The sequence below is a fragment of the Oncorhynchus nerka genome, linkage group LG4 (assembly GCF_034236695.1).
Source record: "Oncorhynchus nerka isolate Pitt River linkage group LG4, Oner_Uvic_2.0, whole genome shotgun sequence".
NCBI classification, from domain to species: domain Eukaryota; kingdom Metazoa; phylum Chordata; class Actinopteri; order Salmoniformes; family Salmonidae; genus Oncorhynchus; species Oncorhynchus nerka.
This window is the reverse complement of record NC_088399.1, coordinates 6,591,871-6,619,370: the sequence shown is the minus strand read 5'-3', so window position 1 is coordinate 6,619,370 and position 27,500 is coordinate 6,591,871. Positions and strand designations below refer to the sequence as shown.

Below are 27,500 nucleotides of genomic sequence, written 5' to 3'. Positions count from 1 at the left end.
CTCTGTCCCTCTCTCTCTCTCTCCCTGCCTCTCTCTCTCTCCCTGCCTCTCTCCCTCTCTCTCCCTGCCTCTCTCTCTCTCTCTGTCCCTCTCTCTCTCTGTCCCTCTCTCTCCCTCTTTCTCCCTCTCTCTCCCTGCCTCTCTCTCTCTCCCCTCTCTCTCCCTGCCTCTCTCTCTCTCCCTCTCTCCCTCTCTCTCCCTGCCTCTCTCTGTCTCTCTCTCTGTCCCTCTCCCTCTCTCTCCCTGCTCTCCCTCTCTCTCCCTGCCTCTCTCTCTCTCCCTGCCTCTCTCTGTCTCTCCTCTCTCTCCCTGCCTCCCTCTCTCTCTGTCCCTCTCCCTCTCTCTTCCTGCCTCCCTCTCTCTCCCTGCCTCCCTCTCTCTCTGTCCCTCTCCCTCTCTCTCCCTGCCTCTCTCTCTCCCTCTTTCTCCCTCTCTCTCCCTGCCTCTCTCTCACTCCCTCTCTCTCCCTCTCTCTCCCTGCCTCTCTCTGTCTCTCTCTCTCTGTCCCTCTCCCTCTCTCCCTCTCTCTCCCTGCCTCCCTCTCTCTCTCCCTGCCTCCCTCTCTCTCCCTGCCTCTCTCTCTCTCCCTGCCTCTCTCTGTCTCTCCCTCTCTCTCCCTGCCTCCCTCTCTCTCTGTCCCTCTCCCTCTCTCTTCCTGCCTCCCTCTCTCTCCCTGCCTCCCTCTCTCTCTGTCCCTCTCCCTCTCTCTTCCTGCCTCTCTCTGTCTCTCTCTGTCTCTCTCTCTCTGTCTCTCTCTGTCTCTCTCTCTCTGTCTCTCTCTGTCTCTCTCTCTCTGTCTCTCTCTGTCCCTCTCCCTGCCTCTCTCTGTCTCCCTCTCTCTCCCTGCCTCTCTCTCTCTCCCTGCCTCTCTCTCTCTCCCTGCCTCTCTCTCTCTCCCTGCCTCTCTCTGTCTCTCCCTGTCTCTCCCTCTCTCTCCCTGCCTCTCTCTCTCTCCCTGCCTCTCTCTCTCTCTCCCTGCCTCTCTCTCTCTCTCCCTGCCTCTCTCTCTCTCCCTGCCTCTCTCTCTCCCTGCCTCTCTCTCTCTCTCCCTGCCTCTCTCTCTCTCTCCCTGCCTCTCTCTCTCTCTCTGTCTCTCTCTCTCTGTCCCTCTCCCTCTCTCTCCCTGCCTCCCTCTCTCTCTCTCCCTGCCTCCCTCTCTCTCTCTCCCTGCCTCTCTCTCTCTCCCTGCCTCTCTCTGTCTCTCTCTCTCTGTCCCTCTCCCTCTCTCTCCCTGCTTCTCTCTGTCTCTCTCTCTCTCCCTCCCTGCCTCTCTCTGTCTCTCCCTGCCTCTCTCTGTCTCTCTCTGTCTCTCTCTCTCTGTCCCTCTCCCTGTCTATCTGACCGGGTGTTTAATCAGCGAGGTAATATTTTGTTCAGGGTTATTTATATCTGTGACAAAGAGCATCACTTTTCCCCATAATTAATATAACTATGATGTTACATGGTTTGAGCAGGCTGGTTTAGAGCTGGCAAAGACAGTGTTTGTTCTACCTTGTGCTCCCCTGCTCACTGCTGTTTGTAGGGCTGCCTAGCTCTCATGAAGGAGGCCCAGGGACCCCTGCCCCCTCTCAGTGGTGAGCTGCTACCCTCCCACCCTCTCGCCAGGGATCGGCTCACAGACCCAGGAGTCAAACACACTTCTACTTGCTGCCCTGAACACAAGGCCCGTAAACACCCCCACTGGCAGCTAGAAATTAGTTGTAATACTTGGCTTATAAAGTCCTCCATCTCGGATATCTTTCAGGAAGGAGAGAGAAGGAGAGGGGGAAGGAGGAGGAGAGAGAAGCAGAGAGAAGGAGAGGGGGAAGGAGGAGGAGGGAGAAGGAGAGGGGGAGGGAGAAGGAGAAGGAGAGAGAAGGAGAGGGGGAGGGAGTAGGAGAGAGAAGGGGAGGGAGTAGGAGAGAGAAGGAGGAGGAGAGGGAAGGAGGAGGAGAGAGAGGGGGAGGGAGTAGGAGAGGGGGAAGGAGGAGGAGAGGGGGAAGGAGGAGGAGAGGGAAGGAGAGAGAAGGAGCTGGGGAAGTAGAAGGAGAGAGAAGGAGAGGGGGAGGGAGTTGGAAGGAAAAGGAGAAAGAAGGAGAGGGGGAGGGGGAGGAAGTAGGAGACAGAAGGAGAGGGGGAAGGAGGAGGAGGGAGAAAGAAGGAGAGGGGATCAGAGTAGGAGAGAGAAGGAGAGGGGGAAGGAGTAGGAGAGAGAAGGAGAAAGAAGGAGAGGGGAGGAAGTAGGAGACAGAAGGAGAGGGGGAAGGAGGTGGAGAGAGAATGAGAAAGAAGGAGAGGGGAGGGAGTAGGAGAGAGAAGGAGAAAGAAGGAGAGGGGAGGGAGTAGGAGAGAGAAGGAGAAAGAAGAAGAGGGGGAGGGAGTAGGAGAGAGAAGGAGAGGGGGAGGGAGTAGGAGAGAGAAGGAGAGGGGGAGGGAGTAGGAGAGAGAAGGAGAGGGGGAGGGAGTAGGAGAGAGTAGGAGAGAGAAGGAGAGGGGGAGGGAGTAGGAGAGAGAAGGAGAGGGGGAGGGAGTAGGATAGAGAAGGAGAAAGAAGGAGAGGGGGAGGGAGTAGGAGAGGGGGAGAGAGTAGGAGAGAGGTAGAGAGGTAGAGGGGTAGAGCTGTCCTTTCTTTGTCTGCACCTTAATGACAGTGGAGAGAAATGCTGTTCTCCTCAAAGAAAACCACCCCTTGTGTCCAGCCATTATGTAGTTTTATGTAGCCTTCATGTAGCCTTCATGTATCCTTCATGTAGCTTTATGTATCCTTTATGTAGCTTTATGTATCCTTTATGTAGCTTTATGTAGCCTTTATGTATCCTTTATGTAGCTTTATATAGCCTTTATGTATCCTTTATGTAGTCTTTATGTATCCTTTATGTAGCTTTATATAGCCTTTATGTATCCTTTATGTAGCTTTATGTATCCTTTATGTAGCTTTATATAGCCTTTATGTATCCTTTATGTAGCTTTATGTATCCTTTATGTAGCTTTATGTAGCCTTCATGTAGCCTTCATGTAGCTTTATGTAGCTTTATGTAGCTTTATGTATCCTTTATGTAGCTTTATGTATCCTTTATGTAGCTTTATATAGCCTTTATGTATCCTTTATGTAGCTTCATGTATCCTTTATGTATCCTTTATGTAGCCTTCACGTAGCTTTATGTATTCTTCATGAAGCTTTATGTAGCTTTTACACCGTTAGCACCACGCTTCATTGGAAACATTTGCACTTTTCAACAATATTGTCAGTTGAAGACAAGTACAGTCAACAAATATAGGCCTCAGTTTTTATTTTGTCAAAGTGTCTACACTAACCCTAACTTTACAGTAGGTAAACCTTCCAGATGTATATTTGTCAAGATATGGCCTCAGCATAATGCACGAAGTGGATGTGACCCCATCAGTTCATCAGGTCGGCAGGTCGGCAGGTCGTGTCTCTTCTGAAACCAGATATCAATGTACTGGAGTACAACAAATGGTGTGTGTGTGTGTGTGTGTGTGTGTGTGTGTGTGTGTGTGTGTGTGTGTGTGTGTGTGTGTGTGTGTGTGTGTGTGTGTGTGTGCGTGTGTGTGTGTGTGTTTCGGTTGACCGTAAGAGGGACAGAGAAAGGGGTGAGGTTAGGCAGATGGGCTGGACCAGGGGCCCGATAGTTCATCACAAAGAGGGAGAGGAGAACAGACAGGTCTTCACACACACACACACACACACACACACACTGACCCATCGCTGCAAGCATCACGCCCGATTTATCACCACCATCACTGTCAGTAAGAATAGCTTCTCCATTGTGTGTGTGCGCGCGTGTGTGTGTGCGTGCATGCGCGTGTGTCTGTAATTAAGAATAGCCAACAGCTAGGCAGTCACTCCACAGGAGACCAGTAGATTAGAGGAAGATGGAGAGATGAGAGGGACCAACTCACATCAACATGCTGGTAGTAGATACACTAAAGGATTGAGGTGTGGAGGGATCAGGGTTCAAGGCTCAGGGTTCAAGACTGGAGGCTCAGGGATCAGGGTTCAAGGCTGGAGAATCAGGGTTCAAGGTTAAAGGCTCAGGGTTCAAGGCTCAGGGTTCAGGGTTCAAGACTGGAGGCTCAGGGATCAGGGTTCAAGACTGGAGGCTCAGGGATCAGGGTTCAAGGCTGGAGAATCAGGGATCAGGGTTCAAGGTTAAAGGCTCAGGGTTCAGGGATCAGGGCTCGTACTAAGTGGTTAGTAGAGTTTGAAAGGCAGTGACAGTAGTGCTGCTGTGAGGAAGTCGAGGGGCTAAGAGGAAGTCGAGGGGCTAAGAGGCTAATGGGACTGTTTTATTCAGATGACACAATACCGCACAAATGGAAGATAACAGCATTCAGCTGAAAAGCATTTTGACGAGTATCAACTATACGAACCTCCATCACCCTGGCTTCCTCCCCTCGTTTCTCTTTCTCTACAGATAGAGAGGTCTAGATGTAACTCTGTGCCGCGCAGCTCAGGTCTGTTTTCCCAGTGACGGGCCAGATCAGTGTATTAATATGTCTCTGTTCTGTCTCAACCTGCTCTAATTTCATCTGTGTGAAAGAAACGCTCTGTTCTGTCAGTGTAACGTCATTACCAGGAGATGGATGTAGGCCAGACCTCCTGCATGCTGCCGAGGAGACACTGAGAGGGAGGCTACTGTGTGTGTGTGTGTGTGTGTGCGTGTATGTGTGTGTGTGCGTGCGTGTGTGTGTGTGTGTGCGTGTGTGTGTGTGCGCGCGCGCGTGTGTGTGTGTGCACGCGTGTGTGTGTGTGCGTGTATGTGTGTGTGTGTGTTATGTGCGTGCGTGCGTGTGTGTCTGTGTGTGTGTGTGTGTGCGTGTATCTGTGTGTGTGTGTGTGTGTGTGCGTGTGTTTGCGTGTGCGTGCGTGCGTGCGTGCGTGCGTGTGTGTGTGTGTGTGTGTGTGTGTGTGTGTGTGTGTGTGTTTGCGTGTGCGTGCGTGCGTGCGTGCGTGCGTGCGTGCGTGTGTGTGTGTGTGTGTGTGTGTGTGTGTGTGTATCATAGCTTACAGCCGTTGGGTAGCAGTGTTCAGTGCTGTGCGGTGGTTTTATACGCTAGTGGTGGAATCACCAACACCACATCTGAATACCCACAATCCTCATGGGGAAAGAAACGCTGCTCTGATAAACATTATGATGTTGAAGAGATTTTTATTTATTTGTTTCTACTCGGGTCGGTCCTGCCAGTCCTGACATTTGGTTTGGCAGCGTGTGGCACTTCTTCTTCCTCTTGTTGATTAACCTGCTGTTGACGTTGCCTAAAGAGCCATATAGGCTCTGGTCTAAAGTAGTGCACTATATAGGGAATAGGGTGTCATATAGGCTCTGGTCTAATGTAGTGCACTATATAGCGAATAGGACTCTGGTCTAATGTAGTGCACTATATAGGGAATAGGACTCTGGTCTAATGTAGTGCACTATATAGGGAATAGGGTGTCATATAGGCTCTGGTCTAATGTAGTGCACTATATAGCGAATAGGACTCTGGTCTAATGTAGTGCACTATATAGGGAATAGGACTCTGGTCTAATGTAGTGCACTATATAGGGAATAGGAATCTGGTCTAATGTAGTGCACTATATAGGGAATAGGACTCTGGTCTAATGTAGTGCACTATATAGGGAATAGGACTCTGGTCTAATGTAGTGCACTATATAGGGAATAGGACTCTGGTCTCAAGTAGTGCACTATATAGGGAATAGGGTGTCATATTGGCTCTGGTTTAATGTAGTGCACTATATAGGGAATAGGGTGTCATATAGGCTCTGGTCTAATGTAGTGCACTACATAGGGAATAGGGGTCCTTCTGGACATAGAAAAAGTCAGTGAGAGCTGGCTGGTGATCAGGGAACCCTCTCTGTGATGTAACCGGACCCCTACCGGCTGTGATTGGGAGTCCCTGAAGGGCCGCGTACAATTGGCCCATCGTCGTCCGGGTTTGCCCGGTGTAGGGCCGTCATTGTAAATAAGAATTTGTTCTTATTAACTGACTTGCCAAGTTTAAATAAAAAGGTTAAATAAATAAATGTCTTCACCCAGGGTGCACCTGGTCTGAAAGAGTGCACTACATAAAGGAAATAGGGCCCCTCTGGGACGCAGACTCCCCACCTTTCTTTCCCCCTGTGCACAGGTGCATCCTGGGTGAGGACATTAAGGCAGGCGGGTGGTGGGCTTTGAGCAGAGGTGTCTGACTAAGAGAGAGAGAGAGAGAGAGAGAGAGAGTGTGACAGAGAGAGAGAGAGAGAGTGTGACAGAGAGAGAGAGAGAGAGAGAGACAGAGACAGAGAGAGAGAGAGAGAGAGAGAGAGAGAGAAAAGTTAGACACCATACAGTTTACACGCAGAGAGAAAGAGAGAGAGAAAGAGAGAGAGAGAGAGAGACAGAGAGAGAGAGAGAGAGAGAGAGAGATGCGCACCTTAAATGGTTAAAAGGAATCGGGAGCCATTTTGGGCCCGGCAGGGATTCTGTGTCTGATGTCAGCTACAGTGGCATCGCTGAACGCTAGATAAACCAGCCTGCCTGCTTCCCACGGGACATTAACGCTACCGTTGCTCCTCCCTTCAAACACACTGACGTTTGTTTGACGTTAGGGCCCTGAGGACTTAGCAGGTAGCCTATCTGCTTGCTGTGTTGCCAGGCGCTGTGATGGTCTGCTGCTATACTGTTGCGTTTCTGTCCCTTCCAGTAACATGGCCACCAAATGCCCTGCTATGTCTCTGTGGAATGCAGTAGCCCTGTGATCAACAGAGCCTAGTTAGTTAATACAGACCAGGGGTTTAAATATACACAACAACTTTCTGTCTGTGGGATTGATATGAAACATATGACTTTGTTTATTCCTAATGCCAACAAAACGTGGTAGTCTAAAAACTCTGTACGGTCTGGATCTCTACACGGAAATAACGGCGCAAATTGTTTTTGATCAATTGAAGCAGGTTGAATCATAGATTTAGAGACAGGCAGACAGACAGACAGACAGACAGGCAGGCAGACAGACAGACAGACAGACAGACAGACAGACAGACAGACAGACAGACAGACAGACAGACAGACAGACAGACAGACAGACAGACATGCATGCAGGCAGACAGACAGGCAGGCAGGAAGACAGACATACAGACAGGCAGGAAGACAGACATACAGACAGGCAGGCAGACAGACAGACATGCAGACACACAGAGAGGGAGAGAGAGGGGGGGGTAGAGAGGCAGACAGACAGACAGGGTTATAGATTTATGCTACTCTCTACTCCCTGGCACGACTCCACCGGAACGCAGGTGCTGCTGATGGAGGTGGTCTGTGTGTGTGTGTGTGTGTGTTATGTGCGTGTGTGTCTGTGTGCGTGTATCTGTGTGTGTGTGTCTGTGTATCTGTGTGTGTGTGTGTGTTTGTGTCTGTGTATCTGTGTGTGTCTGTGTCTGTGTGTGTCTGTGTATCTGTGTGTATGTGTATGTTTGTGCTTGTCTGTGTGTGTGTATCTGTGTGTGTGTGCGTGTCTTGAAAGGTGTGAGAGAGAGGAAGTTTTCCATGTGGGCAGTGCCTGATAAGAGGTGTGATTCAGGTAAGAAATTACACAGGATGTTTGCTAAAATCAAGAAAGAGCAGGTTGGATTATTGGCTGAGAGGATGAGAAGAGTTAGATCAGGGAAGACCAGGGAAGGGTTAGGAGGAAGGGCAACTCAGTCTGGGTCTCAACAATGATAACAGTTAGAACAGTACAATACACCAGGTGTCTTTTAGAATGATGACAGTACAATACACCAGGTGTCATTTAGAATGATGACAGTACAATACACCAAGTGACATTTAGAATGATGACAGTACAATACACCAGGTGTCATTTAGAATGATGACAGTTAGAACAGTATAATACACCAGGTGTCATTTAGAATGATGACAGTACAATACACCAGGTGACATTTAGAATGATGACAGTACAATACACCAGGTGTCATTTAGAATGATGACAGTACAATACACCAAGTGACATTTAGAATGATGACAGTACAATACACCAGGTGTCATTTAGAATGATGACAGTTAGAACAGTATAATACACCAGGTGTCATTTAGAATGATGACAGTACAATACACCAGGTGTCATTTAGAATGATGACAGTACAATACACCAGGTGTCATTTAGAATGATGACAGTACAATACACCAGGTGTCTTTTAGAATGATGACAGTACAATACACCAGGTGTCATTTAGAATGATGACAGTACAATACACCAGGTGTCATTTAGAATGATGACAGTACAATACACCAAGTGACATTTAGAATGATGACAGTAAAATACACCAGGTGTCATTTAGAATGATGACAGTACAATACACCAGGTGACATTTAGAATGATGACAGTACAATACACCAGGTGTCATTTAGAATGATGACAGTACAATACACCAGGTGTCATTTAGAATGATGACAGTAAAATGCACCAAGTGTCATTTAGAATGATGACAGTACGATACACCAGGTGTCATTTGGTAATGTGGTTGTGCATCAGCAGTTTCTCTCTTGTTATTTCATGTCAGCTAACATGTTTTAGATTAGTAAGTTAGCCAGCTGTCTAAACTTGTAGTAATCATGGTCAAATTACTGACCGGGGGGCCCACATTGATTTTGTTAGTCACTTTCAATTAGATTTCATATTCAAAACTGCAAACATTAATCTCTGCCCCATGACAAAATGAGTAAAAATGAAGGAAATTAGCTATAGAATGGCAAAAAATATTCTCTCATGCCCCAAAATGTGGCAAAATGTGTACAATTTTAACTGTTTCGTTTTGCCCAAAACAAAATGTAACTTATGGACCCCAAACAAAATGTAATTTAGGGCCCCCCAACAAAATGTAACTTAGAGCCCCCAAACAAAATGTAACTTAGGGCCCCCGAACAAAATGTAACTTAGGGCCCCGAACAAAATGTAACTTAGGGCCCCCAAAAGGCTAGGGCCGGCTCTGACTGCATGTGTGGGTATAGATGTGGGTATGGATGTGGGTATAGATGTGGGTATGGATGTGGGTATAGATGTGGGTATGGATGTGGGTATAGATGTGGGTATGGATGTGGGTATATATGTGGGTATAGATGTGGGTATAGATGTGGGTATGGATGTGGGTATGGATGTGGGTATGGATGTGGGTATGGATGTAGGTATAGATGTGGGTATGGATGTGGGTATAGATGTAGGTATAGATGTGGGTATAGATGTGGGTATGTATGTGGGTATAGATGTGGGTATGGATGTGGGTATGGATGTGGGTATGGATGTGGGTATGGATGTGGGTATAGATGTGGGTATAGATGTGGGTATGGATGTGGGTATAGATGTGGGTATGGATGTGGGTATAGATGTGGGTATAGATGTGGGTATAGATGTGGGTATGGATGTGGGTATGTATGTGGGTATAGATGTAGGTATAGATGTGGGTATGGATGTGGGTATGGATGTGGGTATAGATGTGGGTATGGATGTGGGTATGTATAGGGTATAGATGTAGGTATAGATGTGGGTATGGATGTGGGTATAGATGTGGGTATGGATGTGGGTATGTATGTGGGTATAGATGTAGGTATAGATGTGGGTATTGATGTGGATGTGGGTATAGATGTGGGTATAGATGTGGGTATGGATGTGGGTATAGATGTGGGTATTGATGTGGGTATAGATGTGGGTATAGATGTAGGTGTAGATGTGGGTATGGATGTAGGTGTAGATGTGGGTATAGATGTGGGTATAGATGTGGGTATGGATGTAGGTGTAGATGTGGGGAACATTCCAGAACCAGTAAGACCATTTGGTGATGATGATAATGTGTTGATGATGATGACAATGATGGTAATGTGTTGGTGATGATGACAATGATGATAATGTGTTGGTGATGATGATAATGACGATAATGTGTTGGTGGTGATGATGATAATGTGTTGGTGATGATGATAATGTGTTGGTGATGATGATGATAATGTGTTGGTGGTGATGATAATGTGTTGGTGGTGATGATAATGTGTTGGTGATGATGATAATGTGTTGGCGGTGATGATAATGTGTTGGTGATGATGACAATGTGTTGGTGATGATGATAATGTGTTGGTGATGATGATAATGTGTTGGTGATGATGATAATGTGTTGGTGATGATGATAATGTGTTGGTGATGATGATAATGTGGTGATGATGATAATGTGTTGGTGATGATGATAATGTGATGGTGATGATGACAATGTGTTGGTGATGATGATAATGTGTTGGTGATGATGATAATGTGTTCGTGATGATGATAATGTGTTGGTGATGATGACAATGTGTTGGTGATGATGATAATGTATTGGTGATGATGACAATGATGATAATGTGTTGGTGATGATGATAATGTGTTGGTGATGATGATAATGTGTTGGTGATGATGATAATGTGTTGGTGATGATGACAATGTGTTGACGATGATGATGATGATGATGATGATGATGATGATGATATTGTGTTGATGATGATGATAATGTGTTGGTGGTGATAATGTGATGTTGATGATGATGATGATGATGATGATGATGATATTGTGTTGGTGGTGATAATGTGATGATGATGATGATGATGATGATGATGATATTGTGTTGATGATGATGATGATGATGATATTGTGTTGATGATGATGATAATGTGTTGGTGGTGATAATGTGATGTTGATGATGATGATGATGATGATGATGATGATATTGTGTTGATGATGATGATAATGTGTTGGTGGTGATAATGTGATGATGATGATGATGATGATGATGATGATGATGATGATAACATGTATTGACATGTTTTTAATATAGACTGAGTTTCATGGTTTGTTGTGTTGCTGGTCGTTGATGTGCTGTGTCTTTCCTCCTGTAGATATGGAGGACAGATCCAGTGCAGGATCTTGGGGAAGTAGAAGTGCCCCTTCAAAGGTGAGGAATCAGCTGTGCTTAAAAACTGTAATAGATATCTTTAAAATATATTCTACAATACAATACAACACAATACATTACAACACAACACAATACAATGCAACACAATGTGTAAATAAAAAATAAAAATAAATGAAATTGCACATTTACATAGTCAGGGCATATGCAACAGTTTGGGCCGCCTGGCTCGTTGCGAACTGTGTTTCTTCCTAACACAGACTGTAATTAATTTGCCAGAATTGTACATAATTATGACATAACATTGAAGGTTGTGCAATGTAACAGCAATATTTAGACTTAGGGATGCCACCCGTTAGATAAAATACGGAACAGTAGGCAGCAGCAGGCTCGTAATTATTGATTCAAACAACACTTTACTGCGTTTGCGAGCAGCTCTTAGCCATGCTTGAAGCACAGCGCTGTTTATGACTTCGAGCCTATCAACTCCCGAGATTAGGCTGGCCATACTATAGTGCCTATAAGAACATCCAATAGTTAAAGGTATATGAAATACAAATGGTATAGAGAGAAATAGTCGACACGTCATAATTCCTATAATAACTACAACCTAAAACTTCTTAACTGGGAATATTGAACCACCAGCTTTCATATGTTCTCACGTTCTGAGCAAGGAACATAAATGTTCTCTTTTTTACATGGCACATATTGCACTTTTACTTTCTTCTCCAACACTGTGTTTTTGCATTATTTAAACCATGTATCATAATTTTTTCGAGACTAAATAGTGGTATTTATGTATTATATTAAGTTAACCTGTTGCTTCTACTCGGGACGCTTGCGTCCCAACTAGAGCTCTGGAAATGCAAATGCGCTACGCTAAATGCTAATAGTATTAGTTAAAACTCAAAAGTTCATTAAAATACACATGCAGGGTATCGAATTAAAGCTACACTCGTTGTGAATCCAGGCAACAAGTCAGATTTTTAAAATGCTTTTCGGCGAAAGCATGAGAAGCTATTATCTGATAGCATGCAACACCCCAAAAGACCCACAGGGGACGTAAACAAAATAATTAGCATTTCGGCGTTACACAAACCGCACAATAAAATAGAAAACATTCATTACCTTTCACCATCTTCTTTGTTGGCACTCCTAGATGTCCCATAAACACTATTTGGGTCTTTATTTCGATTAAATCGGTCCATATAAAGCCTAGATATCGTTATATGTAGACTGTGTGATAAACGAAAAAAACATCGTTTCAAAACGTAACGTCATTTTTTAAAATTCAAAAAGTCGACGATAAACTTTCACAAAACACTTGAAATACGTTTGTAATGCAACTTTAGGTATTAGTAAACGTTAATAAGCGATAAAATTCATCAGGAGGCGATGTAAAGATCATTAGCTGTCCGTCTGGAAAAATGTCCGGCTAGAAACTCAACGAAAATATCCGGTCCTAGACCGGATTAGATACGGTGTCCTGTATGTGTTTGACCAAGAAAAAACTCGAAGGGAAATGACAAGACTCTAGACACCCTGTGGAAGCTGTAGGTACTGCAACCTCAGTCAATTAATTGTGGTTCACGTTTATCTATGGGTTCAAGTAGCGCATGGATATATTTTCCCCATTTTCAGTGATCAGTTTTTCCTGTGCTTTTCGATGTAAATGCCGTTCTGGTAAAGCCACAGCAGTGATTTAACCAGTTTTTTAAACGTCTGAGTGTTTTCTATCCACACAGACTAAGCAAATGCATATACTATATTCCTGGCATGAGTAGCAGGGCGCTGAAATGTTGCGCGATTTTTAACAGAATGTTCAAAAAAGTAGAGGGTCGACTGAAGAGGTTAAAATGAAGGCTTCATTGTTCAGTATTGTTGTAATTGTCGTTATTACAAATGTATATAAAAATAGGCCGATTAATCAGTATCGGCTTTTTTTGGTCCTCCAATAATCGGTATCGGCTTTTTTTGGTCCTCCAATAATCAGTATCGGCGTTGAAAAATCATATTCGGTCGACCTCTAGCTGTTTCTCAAACTAGACACTCTAATTTATTTGTCCTCTTGCTCAGTTGTACACCGGGGCCTCCTACTCCTCTTTCTATTCTGGTTAGAGCCAGTTTGCGCTGTTCTTTGAAGGGAGTAGTACACAACGTTGTACGAAGTCTTCAGTTCTCTGGCAATTTCTCGCATGGAATATCCTTCATTTCTCAAAACAAGACGAGTTTCAGAAGAAAGTGCTTTGTTTCTGGCCATTTTATTTAATGATTTAAAAATGTCTCCCCAATTTACACAAGATACACAACCCAACCAAGCCGCATTGCTTCTTAACACAGCGCGCATCCAACCCGGAAGCCAGCCGCACCAATGTGTCGGAGGAAACACAGTGCACCTGGCGACCTTGGTTAGCGACTCCTGCGCCCGGCCCGCCACAGGAGTCGCTGGTGCGCGATGAGACAAGGATATCCCTACCGGCCAATCCCTCCCTAACCCGGGCGACGCTGGGCCAATTGTGCGTCGCCCCACGGACCTCCCGGTCGCGGCCGGTTACGACAGAGCTTGGGCGCGAACCCAGAGTCTCTGGTGGCATTTAAGCACTGCAACAGGATTTTCTGGCCATTTTGAGCCTGTAATCGAACCAACAAATGCCAATGCTCCAGATACTCAACTAGTCTAAAGAAGGCCAGTTTCATTGCTTCTTTAATCAAAACAACAGTTTTCAGCTGTGCTAACATAATTGCAAAAGGGTTTTCTAATGATAAATTAGCCTTTTAAAATTATAAACTTGGATTAGCTAACACAACGTGCCATTGGAACACAGGAGTGATGGTTGCTGATAATGGGCCCCTGTACGCCTATGTAGATATTCCATAAAAAAATCTGCCATTTCCAGCTACAATAGTCATTTACAACATTAACAATGTCTACACTGTATTTCTGATCAATTTGATGTCATTTTAATGGACAAATAAAATGTGCTTTTCTTCCAAAAACAAAACTCTTGAACAGAGGTGTGTATATATATGTATCCTCATCCCATTGTAGATGACTTGGACTGTTATAAAGACAAGCTAGGTCGTGTCTCCCCTTTAAACAGTTATCAAAAAACGACACTTTTTTTTTTCCTGTGGTCAGCTATCTTTAATAAATGCAGAAGGTTATTCAATTAAAATCAGACGAATTAGCATATCTGAGTTGGGTGTTTATCGATCAAACGTTTGTTATCGAACCATGTTACTCACTCACTGTCATTATGTCCTAACACGGGTCAGTACTGTTCCAATGGCAGTCTCTGTCTGTACTGTGTTGTTGTATCACCTCAGGAAAATAACGGTCTCTGTGTTGCAGAGTTATGCTGACGGCGCCCAGTACGCTCACATGACTAGCCGGGACATGGGCTCACACCCGCACGACAACATCTCTCCTCCGTACGTCAACTCCAGACTAACAGGTAAGAAGAGCCTCTCAATCTGCTGTGATATCACCTGTGTGTTCCCACAGCCTGCGCACATGTGGGACGAAACAGTCAACACGCTTTACAGTTGTCACACAGTGGCGAAAAGGAAATGAAAGTGGAAAGCACTTGCCATTCAAACAACACTAAAAAGGACTGTGAGAAGCTATGACACGAGTGTTTTTCTAATTGTCATCTATTCAGTCTTGTTTCAAGCGTAAGAAATGACAGAGATCTGTCTTTGTAAACCAACTTACCCGTGTTCGAAGAAAGATATTTACAACTCTTGCAGTTTTTCTTTCACCCTATTTTTTCCTGTAAGTGAACTCACATGGTCAGTCCATGCCTGGGGCATTAGCATTTAACAGCTAACACACTGTAAAGGGGGCATTAGCATTTAACAGCTAACACACTGTAAAGGGGGCATTAGCTAAACAGCTAACACACTCTAAAGGGGGCATTAGCATTAAAAGCTAACACACTGTAAAGGAGGCATTAGCATTAAACAGCTAACACACTGTAAAGGGGGCATTAGCATTAAACAGCTAACACACTGTAAAGGGGGCATTAGCATTAAACAGCTAACAAACTGTAAAGGGGGCATTAGCATTTAACAGCTAACACACTGTAAAGGGGGCATTAGCATTACACAGCTAACACACTGTAAAGGGGGCATTAGCATTAAACAGCTAACAAACTGTAAAGGGGGCATTAGCATTAAACAGCTAACACACTGTAAAGGGGGCATTAGCATTAAACAGCTAACACACTGTAAAGGGGGCATTAGCTAAACAGCTAACACATTGTAAAGGGGGCATTAGCATTTAACAGCTAACACACTGTAAAGGGGGCATTAGCATTAAACAGCTAACACACTGTAAAGGGGGCATTAGCTAAACAGCTAACCCATTGTAAAGGGGGCATTAGCATTTAACAGCTAACACACTGTAAAGGGGGCATTAGCATTAAACAGCTAACACACTGTAAAGGGGACATTAGCATTAAACAGCTAACACACTGTAAAGGGGACATTAGCATTAAACAGCTAACACACTGTAAAGGGGGCATTAGCATTAAACAGCTAACACACTGTAAAGGGGGCATTAGCATTAAACAGCTAACACACTGTAAAGGGGGCATTAGCATTAAAGAGCTAACACACTGTAAAGGGGGCATTAGCATTAAACAGCTAACACACTGTAAAGGGGGCATTAGCATTAAACAGCTAACACACTGTAAAGGGGGCATTAGCATTTAACAGCTAACACACTGTAAAGGGGGCATTAGCATTTAACAGCTAACACACTGTAAAGGGGGCATTAGCATTTAACAGCTAACACACTGTAAAGGGGGCATTAGCATTTAACAGCTAACACACTGTAAAGGGGGCATTAGCATTAAACAGCTAACACTGTGAAGGGGGCATTATAATTAAACAGCAATCAAATCAAATCAAATCAAATCAAATGTATTTATATAGCCCTTCGTACATCAGCTGATATCTCAAAGTGCTGTACAGAAACCCAGCCTAAAACCCCAAACAGCAAACAATGCAGGTGTAAAAGCACGGTGGCTAGGTGGCTAGGAAAACTCTGGCCTAGAAAGGCCAAAACCTAAAGGAAGAAACCTAGAGAGGAACCAGGCAGTCAGGTGGACTGGGGTGAGTCATCATGTCAGGTCCTGGGGCTTCTGGTCCTGAAAGAAAGAGGAGTGGAGATTATAACAGAACGTGGCCAAGATGTTCAAATGTTCATAAATGACCAGCATGGTTGAATAATAGTAAGGCAGAACAGTTGAAACTGGAGCAGCAGCATGGCCAGGTGGACTGGGGACAGCAAGGAGTCATCATGTCAGGTAGTCCTGGGACATGGTCCTAGGGCCCAGGCCAGTTGAAACTGGAGCAGCAGCATGGCCAGGTGGACTGGGGACAGCAAGGAGTCATCATGTCAGGTAGTCCTGGGGCATGGTCCTAGGGCTCAGGTCCTCCGAGAGAGAGAAAGAAAGAGAGAAGGAGAGAATTAGAGAACGCACACTTAGATTCACACAGGACACCGAATAGGACAGGAGAAGTACTCCAGATATAACAAACTGACCCTAGCCCCCGACACATAAACTACTGCAGCATAAATACTGGAGGCTGAGACAGGAGGGGTCAGGAGACACTGTGGCCCCATCCGAGGACACCCCGGACAGGGCCAAACAGGAAGGATATAACCCCACCCACTTTGCCAAAGCACAGCCCCCACACCACTAGAGGGATATCTTCAACCACCAACTTACCATCCTGAGACAAGGCCGAGTATAGCCCACAAAGATCTCCGCCACGGCACAACCCAAGGGGGCGCCAACCCAGACAGGCTGACCACAACAGTGAATCAACCCACCCAGGTGACGCACCCCCCAGGGACGGCATGAGAGAGCCCCAGTAAGCCAGTGACTCAGCCCCCGTAACAGGGTTAGAGGCAGAGAATCCCAGTGGAAAGAGGGGAACCGGCCAGGCAGAGACAGCAAGGGCGGTTCATTGCTCCAGAGCCTTTCCGTTCACCTTCCCACTCCTGGGCCAGACTACACTCAATCATATGACCCACTGAAGAGATGAGTCTTCAGTAAAGACTTAAAGGTTGAGACCGAGTTTGCGTCTCTGACATGGGTAGGCAGACCGTTCCATAAAAATGGAGCTCTATAGGAGAAAGCTCTGCCTCTAGCTGTTTGCTTCGAAATTCTAGGGACAATTAGGAGGCCTGTGTCTTGTGACCGTAGAGTACGTGTAGGTATGTACGGCAGGACCAAATCAGAGAGATAGGTAGGAGCAAGCCCATTTAATGCCCTGTAGGTTAGCAGTAAAACCTTGAAATCAGCCCTTGCTTTGACAGGAAGCCAGTGTAGAGAGGCTAGCACTGGAGTAATATGATACATTTTTTTGATTCTAGTCAGAATTCTAGCAGCCATATTTAGCACTAACTGAAGTTTATTTAGTGCTTTATCCGGGTAGCCGGAAAATAGAGCATTGCAGTAGTCTAACCTAGAAGTGACAAAAGCATGGATTAATTTTTCTGCATCATTTTTGGACAGAAAGTTTCTGATTTTTGCAATGTTACGTAGATGGAAAAAAGCTGTCCTCGAAATGGTCTTGATATGTTCTTCAAAAGAGAGATCAGGGTCCAGAGTAACGCCCAGGTCCTTCACAGTTTTATTTGAGACGACTGTACAACCATTAAGATTAATTGTCAGATTCAACAGAAGATCTCTTTGTTTCTTGGGACCTAGAACAAGCATCTCTGTTTTGTCCGAGTTTAATAGTAGAAAGTTTGCAGCCATCCACTTCCTTATGTCTGAAACACATGCTTCTAGCGAGGGCAATTTTGGGGCTTCACCATGTTTCATTGAAATGTACAGCTGTGTGTCATCCGCATAGCAGTGAAAGTTTACATTATGTTTTCGAATAACATCCCCAAGAGGTAAAATATATAGTGAAAACAATAGTGGTCCTAAAACAGAACCTTGAGGAACACCGAAATTTACAGTTGATTTGTCAGAGGACAAACCATTCACAGAGACAAACTGATATCTTTCCGACAGATAAGATCTAAACCAGGCCAGAACATGTCCGTGTAGACCAATTTGGGTTTCCAATCTCTCCAAAAGAATGTGGTGATCGATGGTATCAAAAGCAGCACTAAGGTCTAGGAGCACGAGGACAGATGCAGAGCCTCGGTCCGATGCCATTAAAACACACTGTAAAGGGGGCATTAGCTAAACAGCTAACACATTGTAAAGGGGGCATTAGCATTTAACAGCTAACACACTGTAAATGGGGCATTAGCATTTAACAGCTAACACACTGTAAATGGGGCATTAGCATTAAACAGCTAACACACTGTAAAGGGGACATTAGCATTAAACAGCTAACACACTGTGAAGGGGGCATTAGCATTACACAGCTAACACACTGTGAAGGGGGCATTAGCATTACACAGCTAACACACTGTAAAGGGGGCATTAGCATTACACAGCTAACACACTGTAAAGGGGACATTAGCATTAACAGCTAACACACTGTGAAGGGGGCATTAGCTAAATGTACAGCAGTCAACACAATGTAAACATCAGGTCACATAGCATGTCATTTCTCAGCCCCTATCTTTTCCCCAACATCTCACTGATGGTGCTGAGGAGCATTTCTGTCTGTAATAAAGCTATTTAGTGGGGACAAACCAATTCTGATTGGCTGGGACTGGCTCCCAGTTGGTGGGCCTATGCCCCCCCAAGGCTGAGCCCCTGCCCAGTCATGTGAAATCCATAGATTAGGGCCTAATGAATGTATTTCAATGGACTGATTTCCTCATATAAACTGTAACTCAGTAACATTTTAGAATTTGTTGCATGTTGCGTTTATATTTTTGTTCCTCTCCGTCAAAATGAGCAAAAAAAAATTAATGTTTTGGAAATTTCCGATGCTCCCAACTGTTTAGCTTTCATTTCTGTTACTATTCCTGCATTTTGTAGGAGAATGTGTTTTTAAGGAGTCCCCAGAAGTGACCTTCTCACAGTTGTGACCTTCGCACGGTCGTGACTTTCTCACGGTCGTGACCTTCGCACGGTCGTGACCTTCTCACAGTCGTGACCTTCGCACGGTCGTGACCTTCGCACGGTCGTGACTTTCTCACAGTTGTGACCTTCGCACGGTCATGACTTTCTCACAGTCGTGATCTTCTCACAGTCGTGACCTTCTCACGGTCGTGACTTTCTCACAGTCGTGATCTTCTCACAGTTGTGACCTTCTCACAGTTGATCCACACAACAACAAAAAAATCCTAGGGGAAACACTGCCCATGGTGCCCCTCTCTGCCCCCGGCCCTCATCTTAGTGTGTGTGTGTGTGTGTGTGTGTGTGTGTGTGTATACACATGTATCTGTGTCTACCTGCCTGTCCACCAGTTGTGGGCAAATGGCCACTGACACAGATTTACATTTTCAGATTTGAGTCATTTTGCAGGAATCTTATCCAGACTGACTTATGGTAGTGAGTGAGTGCACTTTCTTATTGGTCTCCTGTGAGTTAAACCCACTACCCTGGTGTTGACAAGCCCTGTTCACAGGACCATAATAACAGAGTAGCTTTGACATGAAGGACAGAGAAATATTTAATATGTAAGCTTTGAGCCGTGTGTGTGTGTGTGTGTGTGTGTGTGTGTGTGTGTGTGTGTGTGTGTGTGTGTGTGTGTGTGTGTGTGTTCTTGTACGTGTTTGTGTGTGTGTGTGTGTGTGTTCTTGTGCGTGTTTGTGTGTGTGTGTGTGTGTGCGTGTGTGTGTGTGTGTGTTTCTCCCGACCTGATCCAAGATGTATTTTCTTTAAATGATACATGACATTCATGATTCAGTGGCACCGCCACCAGTGTAGAGGTCGAATCAAATCTAATTTTAGTCGTCACATGTTTTGTAAAGAACAGGTGTAGACTAACAGTGAAATTATTGCTTACGGGTCCTTTTCCAACAACAGCAGTTAAAGATAAAGAGAAAAATAAATAATATTGATACAAGTAATAAATACACAGTGAATAACGAGTACAAAGAACATGGTTATATACAAGGACTACCAGTACCGAGTTAATGTGCAGGAGTACGAGGTAATTGAGGTGGCTATGTACATATACTGTAGGTAGGGGTAAAGGATAGACAATAGACAGTAACATTAGTATACTGTAGGTAGGGGTAAATGATAGATAATAGACAGTAACAGCAGTATACTGTAGGTAGGGGTAAAGGATAGATAATAGACAGTAACAGCAGTGTACTGTAGGTAGGGGTAAATGATAGATAATAGACAGTAACAGCAGTATAAATGATAGATAATAGACAGTAACAGCAGTATACTGTAGGTAGGGGTAAAGGATAGACAATAGACAGTAACAGCAGTATACTGTAGGAGGGTAAATGATAGATAATAGACAGTAACAGCAGTATACTGTAGGTAGGGGTAAAGGATAGATAATAGACAGTAACAGCAGTATACTGTAGGTAGGGGTAAAGGATAGATAATAGACAGTAACAGCAGTATACTGTAGGTAGGGGATAAAGGATAGATAATAGACAGTAACAGCAGTATACTGTAGGTAGGGGTAAAGGATAGATAATAGACAGTAACAGCAGTATACTGTAGCTAGGGGTAAAGGATAGATAATAGACAGTAACAGCAGTATACTGTAGGTAGGGGTAAAGGATAGATAATAGACAGTAACATCAGTATACTAGGTAGGGGATAAAGGATAGGGTAACAGCAAATGCTATAAAGGATAGATAATAGACAGTAACAGCAGTATACTGTAGGTAGGGGTAAAGGATAGATAATAGACAGTAACAGCAGTATACTGTAGCTAGGGGTAAAGGATAGATAATAGACAGTAACAGCAGTATACTGTAGCTAGGGGTAAAGGATAGATAATAGAAGTAACAGCAGTATACTGTAGGTAGGGGTAAAGGATAGATAATAGACAGTAACAGCAGTATACTGTAGGTAGGATAAAGGATAGATAATAGACAGTAACAGCAGTATACTGTAGCTAGGGGTAAAGGATAGATAATAGACAGTAAACAGTATACTGTAGGTAGGGGTAAAGGATAGGTAATAGACAGTAACAGCAGTATACTGTAGGTAGGGGTAAAGGATAGATAATAGACAGTAACAGCAGTATACTGTAGCTAGGGGTAAAGGATAGATAATAGACAGTAACAGCAGTATACTGTAGGTAGGGGTAAAGGATAGATAATAGACAGTAACAGCAGTATACTGTAGGTAGGGGTAAAGTGACTAGACAACAGGATAGATAATAGACAGTAACATCAGCGTATGTGGTGAGTGGGAAAGTCAAGAGTCTGAAACTAGGAGATTTGGTGCAGTGACACAAATTATCCTTACCCCTCTGAAGACTCTAGCCACTTCCATGCCAGTCGGAAGAACTTAGATGTTTTATCTCTGAACACTTAAAGGCTGATTTCTCTACTGACTGTTGGATAAGGGGAACCATGGGGTGTTAACAACACTCGTAGAGACTAGAGATGCTGACTGCCAATGTGTCTAGCCTGAGACATGCTATTAAGTTATCCTGATACTCACACAACACCATTGTTACAGCCACCCCTCTCTCTTTTTTCAGTCTCCCTCCCTTTTCTCAGTGCCCCTCCCTTTTCTCAGTGCCCCTCCCTTTTCTCAGTGCCCCTCCCTTTTCCCAGTGCCACTCCCTTTTCTCAGTGCCCCTCCCTTTTCTCAGTGCCACTCGCTTTTCTCAGTGCCCCTCTCTTTTCATTTATCACAAAATACATAAATATGAAAGACATTTATCACAAAATACACAATTTCAAAGACATTTATCACAAAATACACAATATAAAGACATTTATAATAGTAATAAATAAGTAATAATGCTCTGTGTGTTTATAGAGTAGTGATAGAAATGGGTAATGTTCTGTGTGTTTATAGAGTAGTGATAGAAATGGGTAATGCTCTGTGTGTTTATAGAGTAGTGATAGAAATGGGTAATGCTCTGTATGTTTATAGAGTAGTGATATAAATGGGTAATGTTCTGTGTGTTTATAGAGTAGTGATAGAAATGGGTAATGTTCTGTGTGTTTATAGCGTAGTGATAGAAATGGGTAATGCTCTGTGTGTTTATAGAGTAGTGATATAAATGGGTAATGCTCTGTGTGTTTATAGAGTAGTGATAGAAATGGGTAATGCTCTGTGTGTTTATATGTAAGGGCAGGTGAGTGAGTGGGAGTCGGTGAAAATAGTCTCCAGAGGTGCAGGTGATTGTGCAATAGACCACAGACAAACAGATGTTCTGAGTAGGGCTGCGGTGGTTTTCATTCTGACTACGTTTTTTTTTTTCTCTCCCCATAAGCCACTTGGCCCTTCTTCTCCGGGCCGGTAATGCAATCAGATCCTGAAACTCAGAGGAGAGTAAGGGTGGGGAGGTTATTACAATGCATTGTGGTCCTCTGGGTCTGTCTCCACATCGGACATTATGTCTACAGTCGCCCCCACAAAACGCTGCTTCTCTTCAGCAGAGAGTTATTTCTGACCGACTGGCCATTATTTATTCTGTGAAATGACCGTCTCTGCTCAATAAACTTAACGGTCTTGAACACTGGAGTCTCAAAGCTAAATAAAAACACAAAGCTCAAATCTACGGAACAAGTCTCAACTTTTCAAAACTCAGTATTTAAAATGTATGAATTGGTTTACATGTATAAACTAACCCGGCCTCCTTCCTGTTCCTTTCCTCTCTCTTTCAGTCCAATACCAATTTGGAGCTCTATATGAGGAGGCAGTGTGGTGTATAAGCAATGGTTATATGCATTAAAACCCGTGAGAAAATGGTAGTATCTCAGCTCACTGACCAGCAGACCCAGTACACAGGTGTTGTACACAGGTGTTGTACACAGGTGTTGTACACAGGTGTTGTGCACAGGTGTTGTACACAGGTGTTGTGCACAGGTGTTGTGCACAGGTGTTGTGCACAGGTGTTGTGCACAGGTGTTGTACACAGGTGTTGTACACAGGTGTTGTACATAGGTACACAGGTGTTGTACACAGGTGTTGTGCACAGGTGTTGTACACAGGTGTTGTGCACAGGTGTTGTGCACAGGTGTTGTGCACAGGTGTTGTACACAGGTGTTGTACACAGGTGTTGTGCACAGGTGTTGTTCAGACTGTTCGTCCTGTGACATGACCGACCCCCCCCAAAAAAAAACATAAAATTAAGTTTATGTATGATTTTCTCACCGCTTATGTCATGTCACATATTTGAGAATGCTAAGATAATTTTGTCACATTTAAAATCACAAAGAAATATAAATGTGTCCTCATTTTTCTGGCAGCTTATATTTGTCCTCTTCCCCAACAATGAATGTGTAGATCCCTTACTGCCTGCTATTAAAACAGAAAACGACCAGTATATGAACAGGATTCAAATATTCAACGTTAGCGATCACCATCGTGCAAGTTGGAAAAGTAAACATTTAAACTTACGGATAGCTCATTCCACCTCGACGTTCCAGTTCCAGTCAGTTCCAGTCAGTTCCAGTCAGTTCCAATCAGTTCCAGTCAGTTCCAGTCAGTTCCAGTTAGTTCCAGTTAGTTCCAGTATAGTTCCAGTCAGTTCCAGTACAGTTCCAGTCAGTTCCAGTACAGTTCCAGTCAGTTTCAGTATAGTTCCAGTCAGTTCCAGTACAGTTCCAATCTGTTCCAGTACAGTTCCAGTCAGTTTCAGTCAGTTCCAGTACAGTTCCAGTCAGTTCCAGTCAGTTCCAATATAGTTCTAGTCAGTTCCAGTCAGTTCCAGTCAGTTCCAGTACAGTTCCAGTCAGTTCCAGTACAGTTCCAGTCAGTTCCAGTACAGTTCCAATCAGTTCCAGTCAGTTCCAGTATAGTTCCAGTCAGTTCCAATCAGTTCCAGTACAGTTCCAATCAGTTCCAGTCAGTTCCAATCAGTTCCAGTACAGTTACAATCAGTTCCAGTCAGTTTCAGTCAGTTCCAGTCAGTTCCAGTCAGTTCCAGTACAGTTCCAGTCAGTTTCAGTACAGTTCCAGTCAGTTCAAGTCAGTTCCAGTACAGTTCCAGTCAGTTCCAGTCAGTTCCAGTACAGTTCCAGTACAGTTCCAGTACAGTTCCAGTCAGTTCCAGTCAGTTCCAGTACAGTTCCAGTCAGTTCCAGTCAGTTCCAGTATAGTTCCAGTATAGTTCCAATCAGTTCCAGTCAGTTCCAGTACAGTTCCAGTCAGTTCCAGTACTGTTCCAATCATTTCCAGTACAGTTCCAATCAGTTCCAGTACAGTTCCAGTCAGTTCCAATCAGTTCCAGTAGAGTTCCAGTCAGTTCCAGTCAGTTCCAGTCAGTTCCAATCAGTTCCAGTACAGTTCCAGTCAGTTCCAGTACAGTTCCAGTCAGTTCCAGTCAGTTCCAGAACAGTTCCAGTCAGTTCCAGTACAGTTCCAGTCAGTTCCAGTCAGTTCTAGTCAATTCCAGTCAGTTCCAGTCAGTTCCAGTCAGTTCCAGTCAGTTCCAGTCAGTTCTAGTCAGTTCCAGTCAGTTCCAGTCAGTTCCAGTACAGTTCCAGTCAGTTCCAGTCAGTTCCTATACAGTGCTCTACTGTAGCTGCTGTTGTTTGAGTAATTGAGCTACTGGTGTCCACGTTGTTATTCGGCATCTGATTGGATGATGTGAAGAGATAGATGGGAGGGGTTGAGTGGAGCTGAAGGGTGGGACTAAAAACAACAATATAACCAATGTAAAATGTACTGGGTCTGTATAATGTACTACACTGTAGGTTCAAAACCTTTGTGAAACAGCACAGCTACAAATATATGGCAAATATGAATCAAAACGGGATGGTGTTCAGAGATAGAAGGGGGTGGCTAGCTGAAGGACTGGATGGTGTTCAGAGATAGAAGGGGTGGCTAGCTGAAGGACTGGATGGTGTTCAGAGATAGAAGGGGTGGGTAGCTGAAGGACTGGATGGTGTTCAGAGATAGAAGGGGTGGCTAGCTGAAGGACTGGATGGTGTTCAGAGATAGAAGGGGGTGGCTAGCTGAAGGACTGGATGGTGTTCAGAGATAGAAGGGGGTGGCTAGCTGAAGGACTGGATGGTGTTCAGAGATAGAAGGGGGTGGCTAGCTGAAGGACTGGATGGTGTTCAGAGATAGAAGGGGTGGCTAGCTGAAGGACTGGATGGTGTTCAGAGATAGAAGGGGTGGCTAGCTGAAGGACTGGATGGTGTTCAGAGATAGAAGGGGTGGCTAGCTGAAGGACTGGATGGTGTTCAGAGATAGAAGGGGTGGCTAGCTGAAGGACTGGATGGTGTTCAGAGATAGAAGGGGGTGGCTAGCTGAAGGACTGGATGGTGTTCAGAGATAGAAGGGGTGGCTAGCTGAAGGACTGGATGGTGTTCAGAGATAGAAGGGGTGGCTAGCTGAAGGACTGGATGGTGTTCAGAGATAGAAGGGGTGGCTAGCTGAAGGACTGGATGGTGTTCAGAGATAGAAGGGGGTGGCTAGCTGAAGGACTGGATGGTGTTCAGAGATAGAAGGGGTGGCTAGCTGAAGGACTGGATGGTGTTCAGAGATAGAAGGGGGTGGCTAGCTGAAGGACTGGATGGTGTTCAGAGATAGAAGGGGGTGGCTAGCTGAAGGACTGGATGGTGTTCAGAGATAGAAGGGGGTGGCTAGCTGAAGGACTGGATGGTGTTCAGAGATAGAAGGGGTGGCTAGCTGAAGGACTGGATGGTGTTCAGAGATAGAAGGGGGTGGGCTAGCAGAGATGAAGGACTGGATGGTGTTCAGAGATAGAAGGGGTGGCTAGCTGAAGGACTGGATGGTGTTCAGAGATAGAAGGGGTGGCTAGCTGAAGGACTGGATGGTGTTCAGAGATAGAAGGGGGTGGCTAGCTGAAGGACTGGATGGTGTTCAGAGATAGAAGGGGTGGCTAGCTGAAGGACTGGATGGTGTTCAGAGATAGAAGGGGGTGGCTAGCTGAAGGACTGGATGGTGTTCAGAGATAGAAGGGGTGGCTAGCTGAAGGACTGGATGGTGTTCAGAGATAGAAGGGGTGGCTAGCTGAAGGACTGGATGGTGTTCAGAGATAGAAGGGGGTGGCTAGCTGAAGGACTGGATGGTGTTCAGAGATAGAAGGGGGTGGCTAGCTGAAGGACTGGATGGTGTTCAGAGATAGAAGGGGTGGCTAGCTGAAGGACTGGAGGGTGTTCAGAGATAGAAGGGGGTGGCTAGCTGAAGGACTGGATGGTGTTCAGAGATAGAAAGCGGGTGGCTAGCTGAAGGACTGGATGGTGTTCAGAGATAGAAGGGGTGGCTAGCTGAAGGACTGGATGGTGTTCAGAGATAGAAGGGGTGGCTAGCTGAAGGACTGGATGGTGTTCAGAGATAGAAGGGGGTGGGTAGCTGAAGGACTGGATGGTGTTCAGAGATAGAAGGGGGTGGGTAGCTGAAAGACTGGATGGTGTTCAGAGATAGAAGGGGGTGGCTAGCTGAAGGATGGAGGGTGTTCAGAGATAGAAGGGGGTGGCTAGCTGAAGGACTGGATGGTGTTCAGAGATAGAAGGGGGTGGCTAGCCGAAGGACGGGATGGTGTTCAGAGATAGAAGGGGGTGGGTAGCTGAAGGACTGGATGGTGTTCAGAGATAGAAGGGGGTGGCTAGCTGAAGGACTGGATGGTGTTCAGAGATAGAAGGGGGTGGCTAGCTGAAGGACTGGATGGTGTTCAGAGATAGAAGGGGGTGGCTAGCTGAAGGACTGGATGGTGTTCAGAGATAGAAGGGGTGTAAATTTGGATAGCTGAAGGACTGGATGGTGTTCAGAGATAGAAGGGGGTGGGTAGCTGAAGGACGGGATGGTGTTCAGAGATAGAAGGGGGTGGGTAGCTGAAGGATGGGACTAAAAATAAACAAAAGATAACTATTGTAAATTTGGATGGTAACTTTACAGGTACAGTTGGTGAGGCTAGCTAAAGCTCTTTAAACATTTGTTTATGGTAGTGAAAGAAGTGTAAAAAATGACATTTTTATTTCTCATTTGGTGGAAGTTGTGTGGTTCAGTAGTTGTGTGGTTCAGTGGTTGTGTGGTTCAGTAGTTATGTGGTTCAGTAGTTATGTGGAATGTCATTGTGTGGTCAGAAGTTGTGGTCGGTAATTATGTGGTTCAGTAGTTGTGTGGTTCAGTAGTTATGTGGTTCAGTAGTTATGTGGTTCAGTAGTTGTGTGGTTCAGTAGTTGTGTGGTTCAGTAGTTGTGTGGTTCAGTAGTTATGTGGTTCAGTAGTTGTGTGGTTCAGTAGTTGTGTGGTTCAGTAGTTGTGTGGTTCAGTGGTTGTGTGGTTCAGTAGTTATGTGGTTCAGTAATTATGTGGTTCAGTAGTTGTGTGGTTCAGTAATTATGTGGTTCAGTAGTTGTGTGGTTCAGTAGTGGTAGTTAGTAGTTGTGGCTCAGTAGTTGTGGTCAGAGGTTTTGTGGTCAGAAGTAGTGTTTTTTTGGTATGTAATTGTGTGGTTGTGGTCAGAAGGATTGTGGTTGTGGTATGTAATTGTGTGGTTGTGGTCACTAGATATTTTTTTTTTAAAAACACATTCT

At 44.7% G+C, this 27,500-nt stretch overlaps 1 protein-coding gene across 7 annotated transcripts in view; it reads left to right on the top strand.

Moving 5' to 3' along the window:
* LOC115125242 (transcription factor 4-like) overlaps window positions 1–27,500 on the top strand; it is a 474,956-nt gene that overhangs the window by 83,012 nt on the left and 364,444 nt on the right. For all 7 annotated transcript variants that reach the window (XM_065017185.1, XM_065017183.1, XM_065017182.1 and 4 more), the window contains 2 exons: window positions 10,893–10,948; window positions 14,259–14,361. In XM_065017185.1, coding sequence (XP_064873257.1) covers window positions 10,893–10,948; window positions 14,259–14,361 — 159 coding nt within the window. The remainder of the gene's footprint in view (window positions 1–10,892; window positions 10,949–14,258; window positions 14,362–27,500) is intronic.